Here is a 26,870-nt window from a genome sequence, read left to right on the forward strand (position 1 = left end):
CAACTCTTCATTCCCGTGGGTGCCCTACACATGTATAGATATAGTATACCACAATCGGTTCCATAGATAGTAGGGGGTGTATTAGTGTCCTCTACTATCTGAGGAACCATTTCTCATGATCCTAGTAGTCCAAAGGTGAGGCTATGGTTTGGGTTCAGCCATATTCATTCAGGGTTCCAGCATGGTACAGTGGTTAGGGCTCTAGTGTATTATGAAAAGTCACAACTGGCATTGTGAAATTAGTGCTACCCCCATATATGGTCTTGTCAATTGTTTATTTCATTTTATTGAATGTAGTATTTAAGTTGATTACATCATCATGTTGGGGCTTCCCCATTAACTAATATAGGAACTATTCTATTTTGTTCTGTGAAGCCCTTCATTCACCTTGTATAGGAACACCCTCTGAAATGTGGACAAGTTTGATAATCGTGACTACAGTCACATACCCTCTACAGTAGTGTGAAGATGAGGTGTTAAGTGTTTCATCCTGTTGGCAGTATTATATTATATTTATTACTGTGCAGCAATCAAAAGATTATAACGCACGGGTGTGATCATAAAAGTTACTTAAGTTATTACAAAACTCATTAGGGGTAGAGGAATTAATTACATCATCAGGGAGTTGGTTCCATAATTTGATGGTTGATGGGAAAACTAGTCCCATTTGGTACACACATCTTGGATCATGAGGTTGTAATATGACATAGTTGTAGGATGTACCTCTCTAATGAGGACACTGTTTATCAGTGAGTATATGGCTTCTATTATTCAGTACAATTGAGAACAGGTAGTAGCTCACTTCCAAAATAGTAAAACACTCTAATAGAACGTTCACCTAATGCTCGGTCTTCAATAAGTAGTTACATTGAATGGGACTTTTCTTCCTGCACGCATCTCCGTAAGGTGGTGATTAAATCTCAGATAAGCTACGTGATGTCTATGAAGGAGCCTTGTGGCGGTAAATAACACAACACATGCCCTCAGGCAAAGTATGGCGAATAGCCAAGTTTGGAGTGAACTTGAAGTACAGCAACTCCTTGAATCGTGTTAAACAAATTAAGCGCAAGTAGCGCTTACTCTGAAAAGGCGGGATAGTTTCCAGCTGCTTATTCGTTGCTAGGAAATGAAAAGTTGAGAGCAAGTTAAAAATAAAATAAAAAATAAAATAAGTTGAAGTTGTTAGAGTAGCTCGTTGTAGTGTGGCTATAGTCAGTAACAAGGCTTAATATTTGAACTAAAACTAAGTTAGTAAAGCTTTTACAAACCTTTTGGAACTATCATTTAATAGTATGGGCTGCTTTTCTGGCTCCAAATTTGGCAGCTGTATAGACGTAGGCTCTGGTGGGACAGCTATAGCGCTAAAAATAGAATACAAAGCTTTTGCTAAATAAAAGGCCATAAACTGAGTCTATTTTTGTATGAATTTTGTGAACTTTTATCGAAAGAACCTGTTACTGGCTAGCTAGCTAGAAGTTGATTTATAGACTAGGTCTATTAGCTAGTCCCCGGCATAGCTGGTGGTGTGTTACTAGTTGAATACACAACAACTAGTTTGTTATCTAGTTAGTTAGTGTAGCTTAATAGTTAGTTAGTTTACTGACCTGCTAGCTAGTTAGTGTATTAGGTAGGATATTATGTTGTTGGTTGGTCTTGTTGTTAACCTGCAGCTGGAGCAGCCATAAAGTGAGTGATAAATTGTGTTGTGTAAACTCAGAGGTGGAGAGTATTAAAGAAAAACTGTTTTAGGGGGTTTAGAATAAATTGTTAGTATATTCTCGCATACTATAAATATACGGACTTCCTGTATAGTAAAACTTTAAAACTAACAAAATTGCTAAATTGTAGGATTTTCTTGTAAATTCGTAATATCCGGAGTTACTACATGAAAGTGATGCTAGTAAGTATTAAAATGGCTGACCTCCTAACTGTAGCTAACTGACCAGTTTAGCTATGGCCGGAGTTGTAGTGTTGCTAAACTGCAGCAGCCGGCTCCATTCTGCTCTACTCCATCTCTGAGCAACTGTCATGAGGGAAGCTAGTCTGGTTGAGGTGGTTAACATATTCTAACAAGTCCACACATTCCCATTTCTGCCCACATCCTTTAATGGAAGTGACACAAAATTTTCATCATGGCTATTTCCTCCTCATGGATTTGTAAATATGCAAAATTTTCATTATTGTATTAGTGAGTTTGTTGAAGTGTCTTGCTCAAGGTTTTCAGCCATAATGAATAATAACCGCCCGCCATCATCATTTTAGGAAATGTTTGAAATGACAATCAACTTGGTTTGGTGTTAAATAAAACAATTCTTATCAACTTTTACAATAAAATAACAACACGTGTGCGGCGGGATAATAGTTGTAAAATAGTACAACATAAACTAAACTGAACTACTAAAAGTGTTACCATCTGAACTGAACTGTTAGCTTCTCTTGTATTCCTTGACTTCTTCTCTTTGTGTTGATTTCTTGTTCTATTGATCTAATCCTATCCTCAATTGCTGGAGGGTAACTGGGAACATTTAGCAGTTGTATTGTATTATTGCCCCTCAGGGCTTGTAGTATCCTTGTAATGGCTTCCCCACTAATGGGGTTGTACCTCATCCACAGCGCCACTAGTGACTTGTTGGTAGCTAATGATGTAGCAATGTCCTCAGCCACATCATCAGTAATGGCGTTGTTGTTAATGTAGAGCTCCTTCAACTTGTTAGTATCCTTCACTGCAGTGAATAGTGTTCTTACTGCAATGGAGGATAATGAGGTATAGTTCATGTACAGTCTTGTTAGCATAGAGGAGGGATGGGTCAACATGGTGTAGAGCTCTTCACTCTCCCCAATTGTGTGGTTGCTACTAATCGACAACACTTCTACTTTGCAGCTGAGGACAATGTCACTGATGAAGGAGGAGGATGAGCTGGTGAGGCCATTATTGTACAAGCACAACTGGTTGATGATGACGTCACAGTTCTTGAGGTACTTGTGGATGGTGTGAAGGTCGCGATCTTGGATATAGCAGCCCATCAAGTAGAGCACCACCCACTGCTTGTGGGAACATGAGGTGAGGAAGAGTGACACACACTCAAGATCAGTAGCTGATAGGCTAGTGCTGCCAAGATTGATTTCTTTGTTATTGAAGATTTCTGCCTCTTCGATGGATTTACACATCCTGTCATCTCCAGCCTCCTTGAAGCATCGATACAGGCGAAGACATTTTAATTGATCGTCAAGGAATTCACTGGAAATGGCGATCTTATTGTTTCCACCAGACAGGAATTGTTTAAAAGAATATCGTTGTCCCTTCGTAAGTGTGACGTAAATGAAGAACATGTTCGCGTGAAGATCGCTCCAGAATTGTTCGCGAAGGAGACAAAACTCTTCGTCTGGTTGAAGGTCAGTTATAATATAGTTAGCCGCTAGGTATTCCTGAATAGTGAGGTGGAGGAAGTTAAATGTTGTTGTTTTCCCTGTAAGGCTAAAATGTTGTACAGCTTGTAATAGCCCAAAGCCATTAGTCCCCCCAGGGGTAGCTACCATGTCTGGACAAGCTGCTCGAATGTGTTCAGATGTAAATACCAGTTTGTTATTGTTAAGGGCCTCAAGTGAGAGTTTGGCTAGTTGCTTAACTATCCTCTTGTAGGGCTCCGGCAGGGTTGTGAGATCAGTGATGGTGTCGGGTAGAGGATGACCAGACTTGGCAAGATGTCGGCAGATGGTGAGACAGATGAAATATTTGTATAATTCTGTGGAATTGCTAGGTAGGGGAAAACCATTTTTATGTAAGAACAAAAGGACAACCATGTTAAATGGAACAAAACACAGGCTATTGATGGTGACATGATGCTGAAGATATTGGGTGAGCTGTTTGGTTTTGTGTGGCTGTTTCTTGAGTGCCTGTTTTATAAACTGTTCTCTCTCTAGTTCAGCAAAGCCCAAGATGTCTACCTTGAGAGATGCTCGTTCACGAAGACTCACTGAGGCATGTGGACGAGATGACACCACTATACCACAAAGGGGTAACAATTTATGATTTAAAATTTTAGCAATTAGACTACTTTTTTGTAGTTCTGCTGGAAATTCATCGTAACCGTCAAAAAGAAATGTGATGTCTTTCCCACCATTTGCAAAAAGATAATCACTACAAGCTGTTGAAATTTCCTTAGCTTTGCTGTCTCCTTCACAGAAAAGACAAAGAAGATCACTGATTGATGTGACCTGCCAAATGTTGGGATCACGCAGACAAACCAGCAACACTATTTTAAACAATGTTAATAATAGTGTCTTTCCCCATTGACATGCAATGTGTTTCAATAAAACAGATTTGCCTATGCCAGGTGCACCTTCGATTAGTACAAATCTTTCCCCATCACTCTCCTCCAATGAGGTTAGGATTTCTGCAACTTGTTTAGTTACAGTGCTGGTATTGAGGACATGTTGTAATGTCTCGTGGCTGTCTAGCTTACAACGTTTGGGAGCTAACTGACCACTAGCTATTGAGTCAATGTCACCTGTTTGGGTTAGCTTGGCCATTTCCTTATCTTGTTCTTTAGTACGCTGCTCTTGATGCTGGATGAGAACTAGTGGTGTATAATCCTTCAGTTGATCTGGTGGCCATGTGTCTTCATCAACACTGTCTTGTACATGTGAATTAATCATGGCCACCCTCTGGGATAGGATGGAGACTTCTACAGGATAAACAGCAGCTAATGTGGAGTACACTACAGTACACTTCACCTTTGACTGGATCAGTGATAGTCAACTTGTCCGTGTTGAGTTTGGGCTCCACTTGACCTAACCAAACAAAAACAAATCATAACTAGTTACTAGCAATAGTTATTAACTAGGTATAATGTTGAGCATAATAGGTGCCTGAAAAGCATTGAGCATAATAGGGAGAACACTTGTCATGCTATAAGTCCTTACTTGTCAAAATACAAATCCTAGATATACAGTGGAGCCTTGGTTATCTGAATACCTTTGTTCTCAAGAAATGATAAAAGTGTTGGATAACTGAAGCCCATACATTAATACAGAACTCTGTTGAAATACTCTAATAGAGCATACATCTGTACTCAAAATACTCTAATAGAGCAGTCATTTCTGGTTTCAGATAAACAAGGGTTGGGATGTACTGCATTTTAATAGAACAGTCAGAAACTCTAATAGAACATTCAGGGAGCTGACTGTTTATTAGAGTATGTTGATCTTTTCCTTTGATATGTATTTTGACAAGCAGACATACTGAGGCATAGCAACTGGGGGTTGCAGGGGCTAGAGCTCCATCCACTCTTATTTTAAAAGGGCTTATTTTTTGATATACTCTAGTTAGAGTGGTCAAATACTCTAATAGAGCAGTCATATAGTCTAATAGAGCAGTCAAATACTCTAATAGAGCAGTCATATAGTCAGTCAAATACTCTAATAGAGCAGTCAAATACTCTAATAGAGCAGTCATATACTCTAATAGAGCAGTCAAATACTTTAATGGAGCAGTCATATAGTCTAATAGGGCAGTCAAATACTCTATAGGGCAGTCAAATGCTCTAACAGGGCAGTCAAACACTCTAATAGAGCAGTCAAATACTCTAATAGAGCAGTCATGTATTAAAGCAAAGTTAAGCCAAAAATAATTTACAAAATTTAACCTCAAAAGGCAAAAAAAAATTCACCCCAGACCCCCTAGAAGGTGTGTGTTCCACATATAGTGAGATTTACACATTGTACAAATTGTATCAACCAGATCACCACCCTTACCACCCCTCACTTTAAATTTTGTGCCTAGCATCTGCAAAGGATTTATAGTCTCTACTTCAGCCACTTATTATTATTTACCCATAAAGTACACATTTGTTAACAAAACAACTGACAGATAATGTTGAACATGATAACTGTTCAAAAGCATAATAGGTGAATCCCTAATTGTAACAACGCACAATACATGATAATTACCTCTAACTGGACCACCAGACACTGCAGGTGACTCAATGGCAGCAAACAATTTCTCCCATGAAGCAGTAGTGTCCATCCTCAACCACTCTGAGAACACTCTGTTACAACACCATTTCAGGTTGGTTGGGTTTCCAGCTTCTATTTCCCTCAGTTTAGCATCAGTCAGACCCAGTTCTACTCCTATCTCCCTCCAGTCTGCAGCATATTGTGGTGTGACGTGTCGCTGGAGGTCTCTTTGCGTTGGAGTGGTGGACACTATATGATAATTATAATGAACACTAGCATAAAATTCACGCTTTAAAAATTAGCAGTTTAAATTTTCGCGTGACATTGACCGCACCTACCTTTCTGAGTACATTTAAACTGTTCTAGTCCTTGACCAACAGTACTAGTAGCCATCAAAATATACACACAATAGTAGTTGAAGTAGTCCTGGGTGTATGTAGTTATAGTTGAAGAGGCCGCGCTGAAATAGGTATTTATAAAGGGCGTATTACACGAGACGGTTCTGTATGGCTCACCAGTTGCCTATTCACTTGTCAGTCAAACTCCTACGCTCTTTACCGTGTAATCGTCTACTCGATCGGAACCACTACAGGAATTTGATCCCTTTTCGCAGCCAGTTTAATATGGGACTTCCGGTAGTGATTTACATAGTGGGGGCGTGGCTGGTCCACTAATATATTCCTCTGAATGACAAAACAGATTAATTGGTTAATATTTAATATTTCTGAGAGGGGGCTGATACTGGACACATACTGGTACAACGAGTTAGCTACCATCATGTCCTCTAGTGGCTACTGCTCACGTGTTTACCACAAAACCCTCTACTACTGACAATTACATCAAATACAAGCTTTACTATTTAATGAAGGGATTGTCATACAGAAACATCTATCTGCTTCACCTCGCTATCGTCCTTCCTGTGATGATCAAACTCATTCTTCCAGGTTTTCCCACCTTATGACTCAGGGCCGTGTTAATGCTGCTCTTTGCTGTCTGTCTCCTTCTTGCGACTGTGGCCCTCTTAACTTGGATCATGTAGTGGGTTCCTTGTCTGATGGTTCTCCCAAAACTGTGTTTGATGTATTACGTGAAAAACATCCTTATGGTCGTGCTGCAGACCCTGATGCTATACTTGATCCCGTTGGCTCCTCTCAATCGTTCATCCAGTTCTATTTGATGGTTTAGATGCTGCTTTAATTAAGTCAGTGGTCATGCAGATAAGTGGCTCTGCAGGCCCTTCTGGTCTTGATGCTCATGCTTGGAGACATCTTTGTACAGCGTTTGGTGATGCTTCTAATGACTTGTGTGCAGCTATTTCTGCTTTTGCCCATCGTATTTCCACCTCTTATGTTAATTCAAAATATTTATCCGCTTATTGTGCTTGTCGCCTAATTCCTCTTGACAAGCGTCCTGGTGTTCGCCCTATTGGTGTAGGTGAAGTTTTGCGAAGAATTATTGGAAAGGCTGTGATGAGAATTATAGGGCGTGATTTACAGCAGGCTGCAGGATCCTCTCAATTATGTGCTGGTCAAATAGGTGGTTGTGAAGCTGCTGTCCTTGCAATGAAACAAATATTTGACTTGTCTGAGGTTGATGGTGTTCTCCTTGTTGATGCTAAGAATGCCTTCAATGAGTTAAATCGTCAAGTAACACTCCGAAACGTTGAGGTCCTCTGCCCTTCTCTTGCTCCCATTTTAATTAACACTTATCATACTGATGCTTTTTTGTTTACTGGAGGTCGTACCATCTTTTCTAGTGAAGGGACTACCCAGGGTGATCCTCTCGCTATGGCTATGTACACTATTGGTACTTTGCCCTTGATTTCTCGTCTTACTGGTCTAGTAAAGCAGTGCTGGTATGCTGATGACTCTGCTGCTGGTGGCAAGCTTTCCAAGCTTAAGCAATGGTGGGACTTGTTATCTTCTGTAGGGCCCCGTTATGGCTATTTTCCAAATGCTACTAAAACTATCTTGATAGTCAAGGAAACTGTTTTAACTGATGCTAGAACAATTTTTGGAGACTGTGACATTCAGGTTACTGCTGAAGGACACCGTTATCTGGGAGGTGTAATTGGCACTCCTGCCTTTGAACAGCTATTTTTGAGACATAAAGTGGATGGCTGGATTGATGATCTTAAGACCTTGAGCCTCTTTGCCGAAACACAACTTCATGCTTCCTATGCTGCTTTTTGTCATGGTCTCTCTTTCCGATGGAACTATTTTTTTCGTGTTTCTTCTTGTTCTACAGATCTTTTCCTTCCTCTTGAACATTTTGTTAAATATGTTTTCCTTCCTAGTCTATTGGGTCGAACTGTCCCTGGTGATGTTGAGAGAAAGCTATTTGCCTTGCCTGTGCGGCTAGGAGGCCTTGGTGTGTTTGATCCTTCGATTGTTGTGTCACAGCAGCGTTCCTGCTCTGTAGAAGTAAATGCTGGTCTCGTTGGCTTGATTATCTCTCAGGTACATCAACTAGGTGACTGTCTTGATGCACAGGTTCAGTTGCGATCCAAGTTTCACTCTAGGAGCCATCAAGAGCAACTTCAATCTGCCAATCATTTGTTCGATGAACTTCCTCCTAGCATGCGTTCCTCAGTCATGTTGGCTCAGGAGAAGGGTGCATCGAATTGGCTCTCTTGTCTTCCATTGAAGTCGCATAATTTTGTGCTTCATAAAACTGCTTTTCGTGATGCAATTGCGCCTCGCTATCATTGGCTACCATCTGCCTGCCCTACTTCCTGTGCCTGTGGTCACTCTTTTACCATAGAACATGCTCTGTCTTGTCCAAAGGGCGGGTTTCCTTCTCTGAGGCATAATGAAGTGCGTGATCTAACTGCCAATTTACTTTCCGAGGTCTGTAACAATGTTGTCACTGAACCCCACCTTCAGCCTCTTTCTGGTGAGACCCTTCAATACAAATCAGCTAATCGTGGTGATAACGCAAGGCTTGACATTGCAGCTAATGGTTTTTGGGAGGACGATTTGAGAGGTCATACTTTGATGTCAGAATTTTTAACCCTAGTGCACCCTCAAATCAACCCCTACACTCTGTATACCGACGTCATGACAAGGAAAAGAGATGTGAATACCAACAACGGGTTCGTGAAGTAGAGAATGCCTCATTTACTCCCTTAATTTTTACTACTACTGGTGGAATGGGTGATGCTGCTACTCAGTTTTATAAGAGATTGGTCAACCTTTTGAATGCAAAGCACAGTCTTTCCTCTGGAATAGTGATGGGATGGCTGAGATGTAAATTGAGCTTCTCTTTGTTGAGGTCTGCAATTATGTGCATTCGCGGTGCCAGGTCCAGTTTGCGCTGTCCCATTGCTGAGGCACCGATTGCTGTGCAGGTCGCTGAGGCCCATATGTAAGATAAATTGTTTTTGTTTATTATGTACTGTTTTATCTTTAAAAAATAATTTAAAAAAAATACAATGTGCATATTATCCAGTTGTTGTCTCCTCATTAGTTACATCACATGTGTCAGAGGGGTTTTCCCTAATGTCTTTCTAGGCTACAATGGTGTGAATCAAGACTCACGGTAGTGAGTCGCGCGGCCAGTAAAGCAGAAACGCGCGCCGCAGACAATATATGACGCGACCACTACGTGAGGATTTTTTTACAAGAACGAACGTTGTCAAATTTGGCCTTCCTGTAATCCACCCGTCACTTACGCTATCCCTCTGAAACTCTGGAGTTGAACTCATCGTGTCACTAGTAACTACTACACAAGCAGTGAAGCAAATCCATGCCGATTGTTTCGTGATCGAGGTTGCCGACATCAAAGGGGAAGTTTCATTTAAAAAAAAATTTTTTTATCGCATGCGGTTAGACGCAACCGCAGGTGTATGCCTTGCGTTCCTTTGTGCATTCCGAACATTGATTGCCCTGTTATCGCTTCAGTATTCACTCAATCACCTCAAGATTCACATCATCGATACGCAGACACCATCATACTGACAATATTAAGGATCATGAAGGATTGGGCTTTTCTGGCCAAAAATATCACCCTAAAACCAGCTACCTCACAATATCTTCATAGTATTGGTTAAGTATAGCCCAAAAGTGCCTTCACTATAACCTGAATTGCTTCCAAACAATTGCTATAGTGTATGATATGAAACATATCACGGTATAGAACTAACTGTAACGTTTGCTATGAAGTTTTTAAATGATATTATTTAGTGATTTTCTACTGACTGACAAGCATAACTTGATAACAGCTAAGGTTCGATGTTGCTTCATCCTGACAAGTGCCTTTTGGTATACTGCTTGCACACATCATGGACTTACCTGTGTCCTCTTTTGTGTCCCATTTGTCTTTGCTGACAGAGCAAGGTGTTGATTCATGGTATAGTACCACATGATGGCTTCCCTACATTTGACAGGAAGTAACAGAAATCGTTTGACCCTGTATTTGACAGGATAGGATTGATTGCAGAGGTCCTTCTCCAAATATTCTTGATTTGTAACACTGTGTAACAGGCTGAACATTGGAAAATGAAGCGTAATGGTCAATATTTCAGTAATTGATATTTGGAGCATGTGTTCAGAAACAATAAATCTGGTGCCATTCTTTTTTGTTCTAATGTGACGTGCGAGAGTTCACCAGTCATAATAATGTTACAAAAATAATAAACAATCAAGTATAAGGAAAAATTCAGAATTTTAAGTTTGATTATCAAATAGTGAAGTGGCCAATATGCTTTGTATTCAATCCATTACACAGTGTTACAAATGAAGAACACTACACGGACATCTGCAACTTGCACTGTCAGCAAATGGGACAAAAAGGAGAGCACAGGACTGTGGTATGCCAAAACATAACTCCAAAACAAAAGAGTGAAACTTTGGCTTTCAGAGAGGCAATAAAATGGAATTCAAGGAATATGTGGGTTTTGCTCAGCCAGTCATAAATAACATAATACCACACCTTGTTTTCTGATGTTAAATAAATTACATATTTTACAGGAGAATAAGATAAACAGAGTGAACATTTTGCACACTGGCCACACCCAATTTCCATCAATGTATTTGTGACAGCAAACAATTGTGTTAGCTGAAGGTTTGATATTTTATAACCACAATTAGTTCAACCCTGATCAGTGACACATTAATAACACATTACATCATCATGTAGGTTATATCTCAATGTCAGAATTTGAGAGTTGTTGTCAACTACTGGAGCAGGTGACTGGGGCACATTTCCCTCCAGAAACTGTCAAAAACATGGCGGTTGCCATGGATATCAACCATGATGGACTAATTTGTTTTAATGAATTCCTTGAATCATTTCGACTCTGTGACACATGATCAACTTATCACAATAATTATTATTTATCAGAAATGTGAAAACATTATAAATACACTATTATTATGTACATTATAAAACAAAATCATTGAAATGATAAAGGATTTACCTATCGCTAACTGACGGACAATGGAAGGTCATCGTCCATAGTTACACTCTCAATGTACTTTCTAAGTTTTTTATGTGTTTGTATTGACATGGTAGCAATAGTTTGGTCGATAAGGTACTGTGGTAACCAACCCTAACAACACACATGTTAACATCACCATGACAACAAGTTAGGTAGTCACACACCTTCAGGTCAGTATCACACAACCAAACAAACAGAGTGTTCTTATCATCAACTGAAACTAACTTGTATCCTCCAGGACCATTCTCTCCTCTGTCAGTGTACAACCAGTATAGCATTATAGAACATGACAAATTAATTTTATGTTTCACAATGTGGCAGGTCAAGTATTTTGACAAACTAGATCACATGATCCCTTATAAGACTACTAAGATGGTTATACACTCCTGTATGTTGTACTAGTATAGTGCTGGACATCATAACTTTCCAAAAGTTGTTTTCTGTGTTTGTGATACTAAATAATCACAGTAACAACAGAGGCTTACTTGTTGTAAAGTGATGAAGAACAACAACTGGTCATACCACGCTTTGTCCGCCATGTTTATTTGCATTAGAATCAGAATCACGTGATCTATATATGGTCGTACTCGCCGTTGAATGACAAACAGCCAGCAGTTATTTGGAGAGAATAGGATCAACTGGTAATGAGTTATGGATCATTTTCTAAAGGTATGTAAAGGATTTGCGGTCTTATAAACTAGAATTTATTTTCACGGCGTGTTTTGGTCCTCATTCTTTTGTTGTAGGGTAAATCCCCAGGTATCACTTTAATCCATATTACATCACAAGTATAACAACGTTGATTGCGTATCCATAGCATAAACACTTTTAAAATTACAGCGCTTTGTTTACAACCATGTGTTATGATTTTGGAAAGTTATGATGTCCGGCACTGTACTATAGTCAATAGTGTAGTAACAATGGAACTAGGGGATATGGAGAAGTTTATTTCAAAGGAAGATTAGCTCCTATACTTGTATCAAGATACTCTAATAGAACAGTCATATAATCCAATAGAGGGTACACACACACACACACACACACACACTGTATTATTCATACAAAGAACATCAGTTAAAAGTGTACGGCACAAAACACCTCAAATTCTTGACAGCGAACAACCATCATGAATCTCATATAAAAATTATTTTGACTTGACTCATTACTAGAGCTAGACAGAGTTTCTCACTCAACATACACTACTTTTCAGGTAGAGGAATTTGTTGCTAGCACTCATGACTGGTCTATTATCATGTAATGAAGTAATTCAACAGACTACAACAGTGTTGTGACGTGTTAAAGAATCATGTGTTTATGAGGACATTTTAGGTCTCTACAAATAGTTGAGTGTAGCTTTGTGATCTTTATAATATATTTTTACTTAAGTCACAATTAGACAGTGAAACATAAACAATTCTTTTCTTACCAGAGTGTATCACCAGTTACTATTAACAACACTATCCTACCATTATGTGACTGTCTCAGCAAAAATCCATCTAGTTTGCACAACTTCCAAATTTTTATAAACCAGACGCGTGCCACCAGGGGAGAGGGGGACGCACGTGCCTGGTTTCCTAAAATTGGTTTGGCCAAAACTGTGTGTCTGAGTGTCAGTATGTCTGTCCAACACTCACATGAGCAAACCAGCTTTGAGTTACAGAAAATAAACCTTCACTCAATGAATAAAGGCTGTTATGTACTGTATTAAAATTTAGCTTTCTGTTTACGTTGTGTTTACTTGAGAGTATGTGGCCAGACCAGGTGAAACAGTTTAGTAGAGGTTAGCCTGTGTGCTGTAACATGTGTATATAATGACTGAAAAACAACATAACAGGCCTTGTATGTTACCAGGAATGGCATATCTTCACGAGCTGAAAGGAGGCGTATCCCCTTGTACGTGAACAAAACTTAATGGCAGCCATGAGGCTTTGTGTAAAAGAAAACACAATAGACAAACCATAAAACAGTTAAGAAGATACTTCTTCACGTAATTTGTGGTTTAAAGTGGTTTGCTCAAGTTACACTTCCTTAGCAATGTTTTGTAACAATACATGCAGTACATTAAAATTAAATGTATTTAGTATTTCACCAATTATTTTGTAATTTATCAATTATGTTGCTATGCATGGCGAGAAACAAATTAACAGCATGTAGTGTGTTAAGAGTTAATAAATTCAAGGGATGGTATTTACTGGGCGCCTGGTTTTTAGAAGTATAAATCAACTTGTTTATTTTCTCAGAATTATCTCTAGTGTCCAAGGAATGGATCACCAAAATTTCAGAGTAATTTTGTCCTAGACAGTAGGAAGAGCAAGGAAATTGATTTGTACAGTGACTATATTAAAAATAAAATAAAATACACTTTCGTTCTCATTACTCTACAACATTGAGATTAGCTTAAAATGTTCACCAAGGAGTGGCAAATCCATGTTAGTCCTGTAGTCACTAACACATATGGTATGAAGGTAGTTTTACTGAATGACAATAATTTTGTTTACGTTTACTCCATCGTAAACAAACACACACAACACACATACTGTTCAGGCTACAGCAACAAAACAAACATTTTCAAACTCTCCATGAGCAGGTGAAAAAGATGGTGTATAGTTTTGAGTCTGGCTTCTCTGAATAATGGCTTGATTACAATTTGCAAATTGTTTCTTTGTATAATTATAACATGTGTGATTTAACATTATTTAAAATTTGTTATTCTTAAACACATGTTTGTATAGTGTGAGTTTTTGCTGAGATAGTCACATATATGGTAATAAACACTGACCTAATTCTTCCACTCTTAGAAGGCATTGAGTCATGTGAGACAGCCTTCCCTACTGCGTAGTATGCTCCATTCTTGTACTCCCAGTAGCGTACGGTGACAAAATCCCTACATGATGACAACACTGTAGGTGACAACACACACTCAACGTTGCACACAACAACATGTCAAGTATACAAGGGATTACTGAAATATCACCGTTGATAATATAAAGGACAAATACAAGGAAAATTTAGGAACTATTTAAGTTCAATTAGTTCAATTAGGGATCACTGCAAAATGTAGTGAAACAAGAGAGATTGACTATACCTGCAGATACACTTGAAGGAATTCATTATACTAAACCTTCATGACCCCTAATAAACAATATTATCATACTGTACTGTATAACAGGTATAAGGAAAAATAGGAATTTTAGGTTCGATCAGTGAAAAAATCAGGCCCATAGCATTAGTGGTTGTCGAGTTACGCTTGTCTGAAGGAATCAGACAGACAGGCAGGCAGTTTGTCAGTCAGTTGAAAATTCTGATAAATAAAAAATTAAAATTCTGTAGCAACTTATTTGGCCACTCTGTAGACACTTTTGGGCTTGCTTATACCTCACCAATACTGCCAAGGTGCCATGAAGGTATTGTGAGGATGGTTTGGGTGATATTTTTTGAAAAACCCAAACCTTCATTATCCCTAACAAGTATAAGGAATTTTAAGTTCGATTAGTGATCATAGTAGTGAAACAAGGGAGGTCACCTACACCTGAAGATATACTAGTGGACATCTGATCCCTAATTCAGTCATGGGTATAGACTGAAGTAGGGATTAAATGTCCACTAGTTGAAAGGGGGCATGTCCATACAAAAATTAAGAGCAACTTTGAGGCTTGCCAAGATAATTTGCGTAAGAAAACGTTATAGACAAAGTTAAGAAGATACTTCTGTACATTATTAGTGGGTTAAAGTGGCTTGTTCAAAGTACGCCTTCTTAGCAGTGCATAGCAACGTAATTACAGAACTACAAAATATTTCATCTAATACAAAATACAAATTACTATGATAATAATTCTCTATGTAGCAACAAAGAATAAATACACATTGTTAATTAATTCCAGTTAGTAAATGTTTGCTGTATGGTGGCTGGTGTTTACAAATAGCACAACATCAACTTGTTATATAACATAACTATGACTACTGAACCAGCACACACTGTATCAAAGGAAAGAATGTGATAGGCTTGTAAATTTTTCATCTGAACACGTTGCCTCAACAATCAATTACTGAAGAGTGAAGTGGTCATTATGTTTTGTTATCAATCAAGTGGTTACGGCATTTAGTGTGACAGCAGCTAGTCAACACAGCCTCAGTGAAGCTGTATCACGCTATCATCCATCAACACCTTATGTTGTTGTCAGCAAAAATAACTGGAACACAGAATTAGTCCATGATGCATGCATTGTACATACTGTGATTGGCGAAAAGGTACGTCTCAGGACAAAGCAATGAAACAGTGAAGAAATCAAGCCCACAGCCTTATCCATTGTTGATTTATACGGTATCAGTCACTTATAGAAACTTGTTGGTAGGGTTTGGTGTTGGTCTGAAGGCTTGGTTATGCCTAACCAATACTGCCAAGCTGTCATGAAGGAAAAGTGAGGCTGGTTTCTAAGAAACCCCAAACCTCCATGATCCCTACTATACAGTACTACCATACTGTATGATTATCATTGACTCAAATATTCCACTAGTTATAGTATTTGGTAACATTTTGATATAATGTGAAACTTAATCAGTACAAGTATTCAACTATTATAACAATTAGTTTGTTGACATGTAAAATGTGTGGAAAGGAACCTTTTCACAAACCAAGTCACATATCTATCTTAAAATGTTTCTGATATACACCAAATCAGTGTATCATACAGTACGATAGTACTGTATAGTAGGGACCACAAAAGAGTAGGCGTGGTCCACAAAATAACATCACCCCAAAACAGCATCAATTTCCCCTGACGATGATGAGGCAGTATTGGTTAGGTTAAACTAAGCACAAACAAGCTTTCAGATCGACACGAAACGCTTTCAACAAGTTGCTATGGAATTTATTTATTTTAAATTATTTAACAGAATTTTCTACTGACTGACTGATGCCTTCAGACAAGCGTAACTCAATAACAACTAAGGTTACGGGCTTGAGTTTCCACTGTTCGAAGTTGCTTCAGCCTGAGAGGTGCCTTTTGGCATACCGCAGTACGTACAATGCATTCTTCATGGACTTACCAGTATCCTCCTTTGTATCCCATTCATCTTTGCTGACAGCGAAGTGTCGATTTGGCAGTAGCACATGATGGCTTCTCTTCGTAACAGAAATCGTCCGTATTTTTCATAGTGGCTATTTTGATTGCAAAGGTGCTTTTCATACAGTTCTTGATTCGTACTGCTGTGTAATGGGTTGAACATAGCCAACAATGAAGTGTAATGGATACTTCACTTTTCAGAAAATAATTGATATAGCTGAGGTGCGCAGTGCCATTTCAGATGCGGTATGCGTGGGTTCACCAGTCATTTACAAAAAAAAAAAGTTAACAAACAAGTATACAGAAATATTTGGAATTTTCAACTAGAGTAGGGACCATAGCACATTGATAAAAAGTACTGAAACAAGCTGGAGTAGTGCATGATATTAAATCACAGTAAAACAATAAGAAGTGTTATATCCCTACTGTGCATTTCCATTATGGTATCTTGAGTACAGTAGGGATATAATACTTCTTATTGATTTACTGTGATTTAATATTGTGCACTACTCCAACTTGTTTCAGTACTTTTTATTGATGTGCTATGGTCCCTACTCTAGTTGAAAATTCCAATTTCTGTATACTCGTAGTGTGTTAGTAAAGTGTTTACAATTTGTACTTACATACCAACAACAGTTTCTATAACACTTGATACAACTACTCACACACTTCCACCTCATGTTGTAGTAGCTTACCTTGTACTGATAATGCCTCCTCCTGCCTCGGTAGACACCACATATGTTAGGTCGGTGTTTTCATTGATACGATAAAATGACTATATTCAAAACAAGCTGTCATTGTAGTCATGTGAGCCACATGTTACCTCGGCAACTGCAACATGCGGGTTCCAATCCACCTGATGTTCAAACTGATAATATACGAATTGCCATAGTGTGATAATGTTGACGTTAATGATGCTCTGTGTAACAAAATCTGATTGGCTGTATTGCTTATTGACACACCCAACTCACTCCTCCACTTCTTACAGCCACCTATAGATCGGCTGTAGCACATGACCCCACCCTACAGTGCATGACAACATCATTGGCATGACAACAATAGTGACACACTCTTGTCGCTCTAGTTTCCACCCATCCAATGAGGACAACAAATCTTCAGTCACTGCCAGGCTCTCCACACCTTGTTGTATATAAGAGTGATCCTATAGTGACACTAGTAATGGTGTTGTATACTACACCACTAGCTCACCAGTGCTGACAGTGTTGCTGCCTCTATCTCTTCTGACTCTTCAGGAACTACATCAAACCTCTGTACACTGGGACTATCTGTAGGGGAATACAACACATAACACTTTGTAATACTCACTACACTATAAACTATACAAACCACACAAAGTTGACTGTCCTATACATGGTCACACCTACCCAGTGAAACATGGGACACCTGTACACTACTCAGGTAATTACTACAAAGGTAAATCCCCCTGGTACAGGATTGGTATCCTACAGGAGGCTGTACCATGTCTCACTGGTGGAGGTGCGGACACCTGCATAACCTCTTGTATACACACAAACAGACAGACTCACGTGGAGGTGATGTTCTAGGAGTCACAAACACACTGGTGGTCATGCTAGGTGCAGTGCCTCTCCTCGACTCTTGCACACGTTGAACCCTTCCACTAATTCTTGAAGTACTCTCCTCCAAAATGACACCATTAGATGGTTTCAGCTTGCGGGGCCATAACCATGCCTTCCAGCTAAGCCAGTTAATTTTCTTATACTTGCTTAACTCCTTCGGTAGATACTGGAAGGAATACAATGTAACAAAACCACTACTTCAAAATAATAGGAGGATGTTAGCCATTTTTAAACCAAACGTGCACCCACACTCAGGCTGACTGTGGGCATGCACCTAGTTTAATTTACTGAAATTGTTCTCATAAAAATGTGAGTGTACCTATCTGTCTATTGTGAATTGTGTATCTGTGGTCATCAAAGTCTGTGGTGTAAATGATAACGAGATTTGAATAGGATTACTCACATGTGATTGCCTATTTCAAATCGAAAAAATACTTTATGACTATGGATGCAGAACCCACAATATCTCTCTTGTTAAGCCACGTGAGCAAGTCATCAAAATGGAGAAATAAAGGCTCATTAAATTAAAGCAAAGGTATGCTTTGGCTCAAAAGTGGTTTCGTTTCAACTAAATGGGTAGAGAAGTTTACAAAATGGCCACTTAAGTACTACCTCATATTTTGAACCCTGCACAATTGACTTACATTAAACTCCAGGAAGAAGAACTCTACAGGCAAAGGACAACACCAGAATGAAGAAGGTCAATATGTACACTAGACAATCACAATCTGACTCTCGGTGATACTAAATCAATGACATCATAACATACATTACCATGACAACCTTACATCAAACTGAACAGCCTTGATCAATACGACAACAGATTCAATACGACAACAGACGAAGCCGCAGTAGTGATCTATAACCATAGCAACTTAATAATGACATCATACAAGATACGGGGCAAACAGTTGAGCTTGTCATAGTCTGGAAAGTATTTGTCATTTAAAATATTTTCATGGTTTGCTAGTAACCACAAAAATTTAAACCATTTCAGACAAAAAATTTTCCAGACTACGGTATAAACATTTACATACAATAAATTGAAGGGATTGTTATATCATTAAGTTTGTATGTGTGCTTTAGCCTTTTATAAAAAGTCGTGAAACTCATTTTAAGAATTATAAGTTCAAATTGGGATCAAAGAAATAAAAAGTAGCGAAACAAGGGAGGTCACCTACACCTGAAGATATACTAGTGGACATTTAATGCTTCATGGACTTATCTGTGTCCTTCTTTGTGTTCCATTTATCTTTGCTGACAACAAACGGTGACAATTAGCAGTAGCGCAGCGTGATGGTTTCCCTACATAACAGGAATCGTCTGAGTTTTCTGTTGTGAGTGGATTGATTGCAGAGGTCCTTCACGTAATGTTCTTCCTTAGTAACACTGTGTAACAGGCTGAACATAGCTGAAAGTGACCACTTTACTTTTCAGTAATCTACTATATAAAGCTGAAAAGCTGTCTGTCTGTCTGTGACCCAGCTAACTCCCAAACAGCAGCACCGATTGATACATAAGACAGCTAGTGTGGTAGTTAAGTAGCTGTTTCTAATGAGAGGGCAAAAGGTGTTGATGGTGGGATAACCAGCACTTTTGATGATAGGGAAAATGCTCACCCCTAGTTACGCCTCTGTATACGTGACTGTTGTGTTAGTGTGACTGTTCTATTAAAGTATCTTGAGTCAGCCAAGGGGTGTACAGCTAGCTATAGACCAATAATGGGTAAGATCATCTTGTTTACTGGTAATTAAATATGTAGCTAGATCATTGAAAGGTGTCGTCTCCACACTCTATTGCTATTAGTCTACCTAGATTTTTATTTGATGGGCATGGTTGTGAACCTATCACAAACGGAATCCCAATTGCAAATTCGAAGTTGCAGATATCTAGCTAGTATACCTCTTGTAGTAGCGCCAGGACTGAAGTGCTTCTGAAAACGCTCTGAAATAATTCTGTGGCATCTAAATATGCTACTGAATAAATTCCTTGGTGCCAGCTTGATGGCGACTAATATGCAGCAAATCCGGGGTGCACTTTGCTACACCAACAATCTGAATAGTAACATAATGGAATAAACATACTGGCGATGATACATCAGCGATATAATTTCAACACACACTGGTCCCCATAAAGTTATGTGCATCATGTGATCAAAATATTTTTAAAATTCCATGGGAAGCTGACACGTGACGTGCATCTTAAATGTTCGAAAATGGATTCCAAGTTGTGTGAATCAGTGCGATGTGTAATGACAAAATAATTGACTTGAAAAGTGCTTTACTGAATTTTAATAGATGTTACCGTAGCTACCAGTACACGGACAAGAGTCCTAGTTCAACTCCGCTAAGTCGACACAGCTGGTCAGTCGTAGAGAACTAAGAGAAGAATGAGATAATTGACCCATGTGGAATCTACTAAAATAATGTTGTTTTTTTTTGGAAGCCACTGGCTCTTCTATTCTGGCTTAATTTGAAGGCACATAGGAAACTGCAAGATGCGGGAAATTCCAGTATGCATGTGGACTAAAGGATTCATTTTATGATGGAGCTAAATAAAGGCAAGGTCAAGTTGTAATATGTATAGTGAAGGTCACATGCATGCACAAGGTTTTGGTATGCTGTTATTAATCAAGTCTCCTGCGCCTTTATTTAGGATACGGTGTATTTATTATTATCCCCCCTGGCTTTTATCTAGGCGTTTTATTGAAAGCATGGGGATAGGATACTCAGTGGACGACGGTGATTCATTGTCTCTGTTGCTTAGTTTATGCAATGATATTTTGTCTCAGCTAAGTATTAATGTATCTACGTATTTTCTTATGATAGTTAGATTTGGCAGCACTTGGCTACAACCATCGTGATCATCATCTTCATCGATGGATACATACACATACAAAGGAAAGCATAGTTAGAGGCATGCATGCAGTAGGTGTATTAATACCTTATAGCTATAGGCATTGTGTGCATACACCTTTCATAAAACCTTTTATAATGCCTCACATGAAGGTGAGCATGTTTCTTGTGTGCTTGTATGTTGCATTTCCCTACCATCAGAAATTTTCTAGCTATGCCCCTGCACGTATACAGTCAACTAGCTGCGCTACAACAAAAACTTGACACACTAGTATTTGAAAAAAAAATTTGTTAATTTAAAAATGAAGTAGGGATCTATGCAATAAAAACTAGGAAAGCAAGACAGAAATGATGGTATTACAGCATAGCTTGGTGGGAAAGTCCCTACTTCAGCACATTAGCTATAATTTTGTTCAATGCCAAAATAGGAACTTTCCCACCGAACTATGCTGTAGTAATACCATCATTCATGTCTTAATAGTTTTCCTAGTTTTTATTGCATAGGTCCCTACTTCATTTTTAAATTAACATTTTTTTTCAACTACTAGTATGACTTAAATAATGAGATAACCTGTCCGCTGTTATGTGTTATTTTATGAGAAGCTGATAAGGTAATCATCAGGTATATTGGTTTCATTGTACCACAGATCTTAAAAACAAACGAAAATAAAATATGTGACCAGATCTGCAAAACCCCACATGTTCACACATTTTCAAATTGCATTTTTGCACATTATTAGGATTCTGTTTCATTACATTTCGTTTATCTACAACTGTACGTACTGTAGACAGCCAAAGGATGGTCAACTGAAGTTTCAGTCCAAAAAGCTGACAGATTTAGATGCAGTGCTACTAAGTGGTAACAACAGAATAATTGATGTATTCAGTGTGGTGGCGTAGCCAGGCCTTCAGCAATGGGTGGGCACACTCACCCACACATTTCACCCCATGCAACTATCTAGCAGAAAATGTGAGTCCATCCTTAGTGGACCATATACATACATGTGGCTTAAAAACTGTTTCAAAAGTGCATAAATGTGTCTAGCTGGCTATACGCTATGCTGCTGTTCCTGCAGCTTATTTCACTACTACTGCACGAATGATATAGAAGCTAGAAATAAAAACTAACATATTACACCTCCTTGTCTTGTTCTGTTAGCTCGTCTGCACTTGTACACAACTCTTTCTACTCTTAAGATAGTCGTATGGCTTATTCGCAGTCACCACTGAATCTATCGTCTCTAACTGACTTATCTAACACCAGAGAATTTAATTTTCCTTTATCACTTTAGGCCATTTGATCTCACCAATAACAGAACCCGTGCTGCTACGCACAACAGTGTTCCTCTTTCCCCTGCCTAAAATTGGGATCACGTGATGCTGTGCATTAAATAGAAAGCACCAAAACTACTCGGATCACACAATATAATCATTGAACTTATCTCACTAGCACAGCTGTTGATTTACAGTGCTGTCAAGGTATGCACTACTCATTTCTTGTCGGTAATAGCATTAATGGGTGGGCGCCAATGTCCCAGGAATATATGGGTAGGCATGTGCCCACCCTTGACTATGCCACTGGTACAGTGATAGTATACGGACAACTAACTACAGGTGTTTAATTAAATGACCACAACTTACAAATGTAATCTTATACGGAGTTGTAACTTACACCACAACATTTTCAAATGAACAGGCGAATCCATTGCCAGGGCCGGTTCATTTTTTAAACATTGGGTGGGCCAAATTGTTACATACTAAAGTAACTACTGTGCTTGCAAAATGCAAAGCATTTTTCCCTCTAGGGGGTAGCCAGTATCCAGCTTAAAATTTTTGCCAGTCCATTTATCCAGTTTGAAAATCCAGTTGAAAGCTGCCAGTTGCAGCTAATGTTGGTTTAATATTAACTTACAAAAGCTCGATCAGACCTTGTTAAGTTACGTATTGTCTTCTCCGTGATAGCCTTCTGACAAGTGTGGCAAAACACTACATCAGAATATAGTTAATGAAGAAAGCTACCCCATGAATGTTGACAAGAGCAATTCCTTAAAACCATGTATCTTTGTGGGAAACCTAAAAGTAGTGGCATAGGGATGAAATGGCTTGTCCAGTTTAATGTCAACATGTGTTGTCGCCAGTCCTAATTAAATAAAAGCCATAAATGCCTGTCCTAAATAAAGGCCGGGGGTGCCTGTCCTAAATAAAGGCCAAGGGTGTTACCTTACAAGGTTCAGGGAATGATGTGAGATAACAATTATGAATGGCCTCCTACAACAACTACAACTATGACAAACAATGTCAACAGCAGCTGTTACAAGGAGAAACACGAGTCAGCTGCTTCAGTGACAATTGGGAACCAGGAATCAGAATGGTATGTGTGTAGCTGAGCAGTTGCATCTCCTTGGTAATGAAATCGGCTCTGCCATATTTTTGTTGAACCCTGGCAATTGCTTGGTTACTGTGGTAGCATTTATCTGCATTGTAGCAACTTTGGTTTAGTGTATAATATTGGTATGGTACGGTGTGCTATTGTAGGTTGTTCTAATCAATCTCCAGAAGACAAATGCCACTTTTTCAAGCTTCCAGCAGTGATACAACACCAGGGAAGCCAAATATGTGAAGTGACATCAGAATGGAGACAGACTTGGTTAAAGGCAATTTCACGGGAAGATTTGACTAAGAAAAGCTTGGCTAATGTGTTTGTCTGTGGAAAGCACTTCAAAAAAGGTACAAGCTTTAGCTGGCAAGCTAAAGGTAGCTACACTATTACCACAGATGACTAGGATATGCATATTCGGTGTAGCAACTGCATACATCACCATGGCCTAGTGGAGTAGCTCTATTGTAGCTGTGTGTCTATAGAAATACAAAATTTAGCTTCCAAAAAAAATAAAAAAATGCTGCAACATGAGAACAGGCTTCCCCTAATCCTACCATGCATGTACAATGAGCAGATTCTACAACTCCGTCATCTTTGCATTTAACCCACGTTGAGAGGAGGGCTTCATTAGCTCTCTGCAAATGTCTAACCTATAGTGTAAGTATGATGTAATGTACGGTGACCTCAGTATAACATGATTTACCACACCACATACATATAGCCAGATATTATTATTATTATTGTACAAGACAGCTATTGCACTCTATATACAAGAGCCACACAATTAGCAGACAGAAGGTAAACGCTTGCTAACTACTACACTAGTTGAACCACCGCACGAGTACAGATACAGCCTTTCCAACAGTCACAACTCTATTATTGTCATCAAGTTTTTGACACCAAGCACATTTACAAACCCGCTTTCAAGATACTTAAACGTTTCTAAGCTTTTAAATGCATTAAATTTTTCTGATGTATAAAACTCTCCGCCAGGACCAAGAAGTCCTTCTGTATGAAGCTGTTCTGCTGGGATGCAGTATGGATCACCTATGCCTGAAACCTTTTCTAAATATCTCCTTTTGTTACTAAGGACTAAATTACTGGCGTATTCACTGAGTCTCTGACTTAATTCAGGTGATGCCATTAGTTACACAATTCTAGCCTGCAAAAAAATAAGGCGACTGATTTTGTTACAAAGGAGATGTAACCACTCTATTGCTCAGTTAAAAATATTTAGGGCAGTAATTATTGGGTGGACTATGGCCCACCTGGCCCACCCTCTTGTCCATTGCTTGGTAAGTTATGTCTTACTGGTCCTTCCAATGACCATGTAGGACGAAAGCAAAAATTGGAGAAAAAGATAAAGTGAACCACATGTCCAACACAAACTCAAACTTCTCTTTCTTTATGGAACACAACAATAACAAGGTTTTGTTGTTAGCACTTTCCATCATCACTAAACAGATGATCAAAAATTTACAGAATATTTTCTTCCATAATTCTAAATTATTTTACCCTTTGTGTTTAATACATTTATCAGGCTTGAGCAAACATCTCGGATTATTACAGATCCAGTCACAAATGGTTTAACATTTCTACATAACAACACAGGTACAACTTTATTGTCACAGATGTTTTAGCCCAACTTATTAAAAGGACAGTAACATGACACAATGATCCTCAGGTATTAACAACTATAACATTTCAACCATACAAGTTGTGATCACTAATAATGTTTAAGCCTATCCCCTGTACTGACTTGACACATTACACACACTGTAACAACACACATGCTTGTAATATACCAAAGGTGGCTTACTCACCACAGATCCAGACATGAGGAACTCAAATCTTTAAGTTGAACCATCTCAGAACTATACATTTTGATCTCATTCCTCTACTGCTCATGATTATCCAGTAGAGTCTACATGATGGCAATAGATGAAACAACATGGATATCTGTATGTGTGTACAGTATATGAGTACATTTAATAGATGTATAATTACACAGTGTATGGTTATTGTTTTCAAAACAGAGAATATATACAACATGTGTCAACAACTAATCACTCACTTTGGCAGTGGTTCCATCTTGACCATAATCCACACTACAAGCTAATGGATCTTTTCCTGTCATCCATCACTCTACCTCACTGACATCACCATAATACTGTGTTAATACAACATACACACATACAGGATGTACTCCAACAAGTGTTGTTACAAGTACACAAGGACATAATACATGTACACTACATATACACACAAACACACATGTCATACACACACAATGTACACACATATTATTACAACATACTGTAATATACATACCTGTTGTTGTTGATTACCCTCTTACAGTCTTTGTTTACTATTAGCACATAACACTCATTCAGTTTCTTCCACCTCTCTTGTAGAGTGACTATCCTCACACCAATAGCCTTACTGGCATGGACTGCCTCCAACTTGACCTTCTCTCCATTCTGATGAAATGTTGTTGACGTCCTTCTATCTGGTGTTCAACAACTTGATGTTTTTGTTGTAAGCTAATAAGAAGGTTGTACTAACACACAGTTAGGGTAAACACACTCAAGATGTTATAAATCATAAATAAACTGGACAACTTCACTATATTTTCTTACTATGGACTATTTGTGTATGTAGTGTATGTAGAGAACAGAGTACAATAGTGTTACAATAGACAATAAGGTGTAGTCATATCATGTGATGTAACACTACATGTCTACCTCATGTGATACACTTGTTCATGGTACATCATTCATTACCAGATCTACAAGATTACCACATGTTAGTGTAAGACTAATTCACTAGAATGGATAAAACATCATGGATGAAATATTTAAAAATTATAAAAGAATTTGTAAATTTTTGAGCACTTGTTTTTCAATGAAGAAAGGTGACAACAATGTAAATTTTGTTCCCCAACACAAGAGGAATTTTAAATTCTTTTTCATCTCAGTGTTCCCAAGGAAACGTAAGATATCATCATTAGTCTGCCTTGTATTGAATGAGTGATTCACTATCTTTTAAGTGTTCACCTTCACCCTGGTTGTAGGAAGGACATAATTAACTTTACCCAGCAATGGCCTTGTCTGTTTATAGAGAACTTGATGGTGTAAATTGCATCTCTGTAGAGAACTGCATTTGCAAGTTACATGCAACCATTTTATTAAGCACCTGTAGTTTAATTTCCATATTGTCACTGTACAAATCGATCTTTCTGTTGTCACCATTTTGTAGTGCTGTAGCCTCACAAGTTCTCTGCTTCTAAGGCAGAAACTTTGCTTGACCATTCCTTTGGCTTCTAGAAAATTTAAATTCGAAAAATAATGCACTAAAATGTGAGGTTCTTGTAGATCTGGTCACATTTAAATACATACAATGGATAGATATGGTTTCATTGCACATGTCAAGGACTGCAGACCCCACACTGCGTAACCTACACTACACGCGCGCGCACACACACACACACAAACTTACTGTAAGACAGTTCGGACATCTTTGCCAGTATCAGCTTGTGCTCTTTCTCCTTCATCCACACCTCCTCCTCTTCAGTTGGAT

General features: G+C 38.6%; 4 protein-coding genes and 1 long non-coding RNA gene across 6 annotated transcripts in view; 1 reads left to right on the top strand and 4 right to left on the bottom strand.

Moving 5' to 3' along the window:
* The window catches only part of LOC136238917 (spectrin beta chain-like), an 81,336-nt gene extending 54,528 nt beyond the window's left edge, over positions 1 to 26,808 (bottom strand). The window contains exon 1 of the mRNA XM_066029589.1: positions 26,790 to 26,808. The gene's annotated coding sequence lies outside the window, so the exon portion shown is untranslated. The remainder of the gene's footprint in view (positions 1 to 26,789) is intronic.
* Positions 1,177 to 4,346, top strand: LOC136238927 (uncharacterized). 2 transcript variants are annotated; one of them, XR_010693281.1, is made up of 7 exons: positions 1,177 to 1,686; positions 2,882 to 2,920; positions 2,969 to 3,061; positions 3,140 to 3,393; positions 3,641 to 3,856; positions 3,922 to 4,016; positions 4,066 to 4,346. It is a non-coding gene; the product is annotated as an uncharacterized lncRNA (long non-coding RNA). The 2 variants fall into 2 exon arrangements; XR_010693280.1 differs by having other exon boundaries at positions 2,882 to 3,061.
* LOC136238908 (protein NLRC5-like) lies at positions 2,282 to 6,614 on the bottom strand. The gene is made up of 5 exons (XM_066029547.1): positions 6,471 to 6,614; positions 6,294 to 6,415; positions 5,950 to 6,204; positions 4,735 to 4,791; positions 2,282 to 4,685 (listed from the first exon to the last, which is right to left on the bottom strand). Exons 2-5 carry the CDS (start codon positions 6,346 to 6,348, stop codon positions 2,407 to 2,409), a joined length of 2,646 nt encoding a protein of 881 aa, XP_065885619.1. The 5' UTR covers positions 6,349 to 6,415; positions 6,471 to 6,614; the 3' UTR covers positions 2,282 to 2,406.
* LOC136237804 (stAR-related lipid transfer protein 3-like) lies at positions 11,381 to 17,196 on the bottom strand. Its single transcript, XM_066028011.1, has 4 exons — positions 17,154 to 17,196; positions 14,175 to 14,295; positions 11,560 to 11,647; positions 11,381 to 11,506 (listed from the first exon to the last, which is right to left on the bottom strand). Exons 1-4 carry the CDS (start codon positions 17,194 to 17,196, stop codon positions 11,381 to 11,383), a joined length of 378 nt encoding a protein of 125 aa, XP_065884083.1.
* Positions 17,190 to 20,188, bottom strand: LOC136237805 (uncharacterized). Its single transcript, XM_066028012.1, has 9 exons — positions 20,177 to 20,188; positions 19,959 to 20,097; positions 18,845 to 18,915; positions 18,006 to 18,222; positions 17,668 to 17,744; positions 17,529 to 17,620; positions 17,425 to 17,481; positions 17,282 to 17,377; positions 17,190 to 17,233 (listed from the first exon to the last, which is right to left on the bottom strand). The coding sequence occupies exons 1-7, from the start codon at positions 20,186 to 20,188 to the stop codon at positions 17,451 to 17,453; spliced, it is 639 nt and encodes a 212-aa protein (XP_065884084.1). The 3' UTR covers positions 17,190 to 17,233; positions 17,282 to 17,377; positions 17,425 to 17,450.
* Positions 26,809 to 26,870: the final 62 nt, after the last annotated feature.

The sequence above is a fragment of the Dysidea avara genome, chromosome 11 (genome assembly GCF_963678975.1).
Source record: "Dysidea avara chromosome 11, odDysAvar1.4, whole genome shotgun sequence".
NCBI lineage: Eukaryota > Metazoa > Porifera > Demospongiae > Dictyoceratida > Dysideidae > Dysidea > Dysidea avara.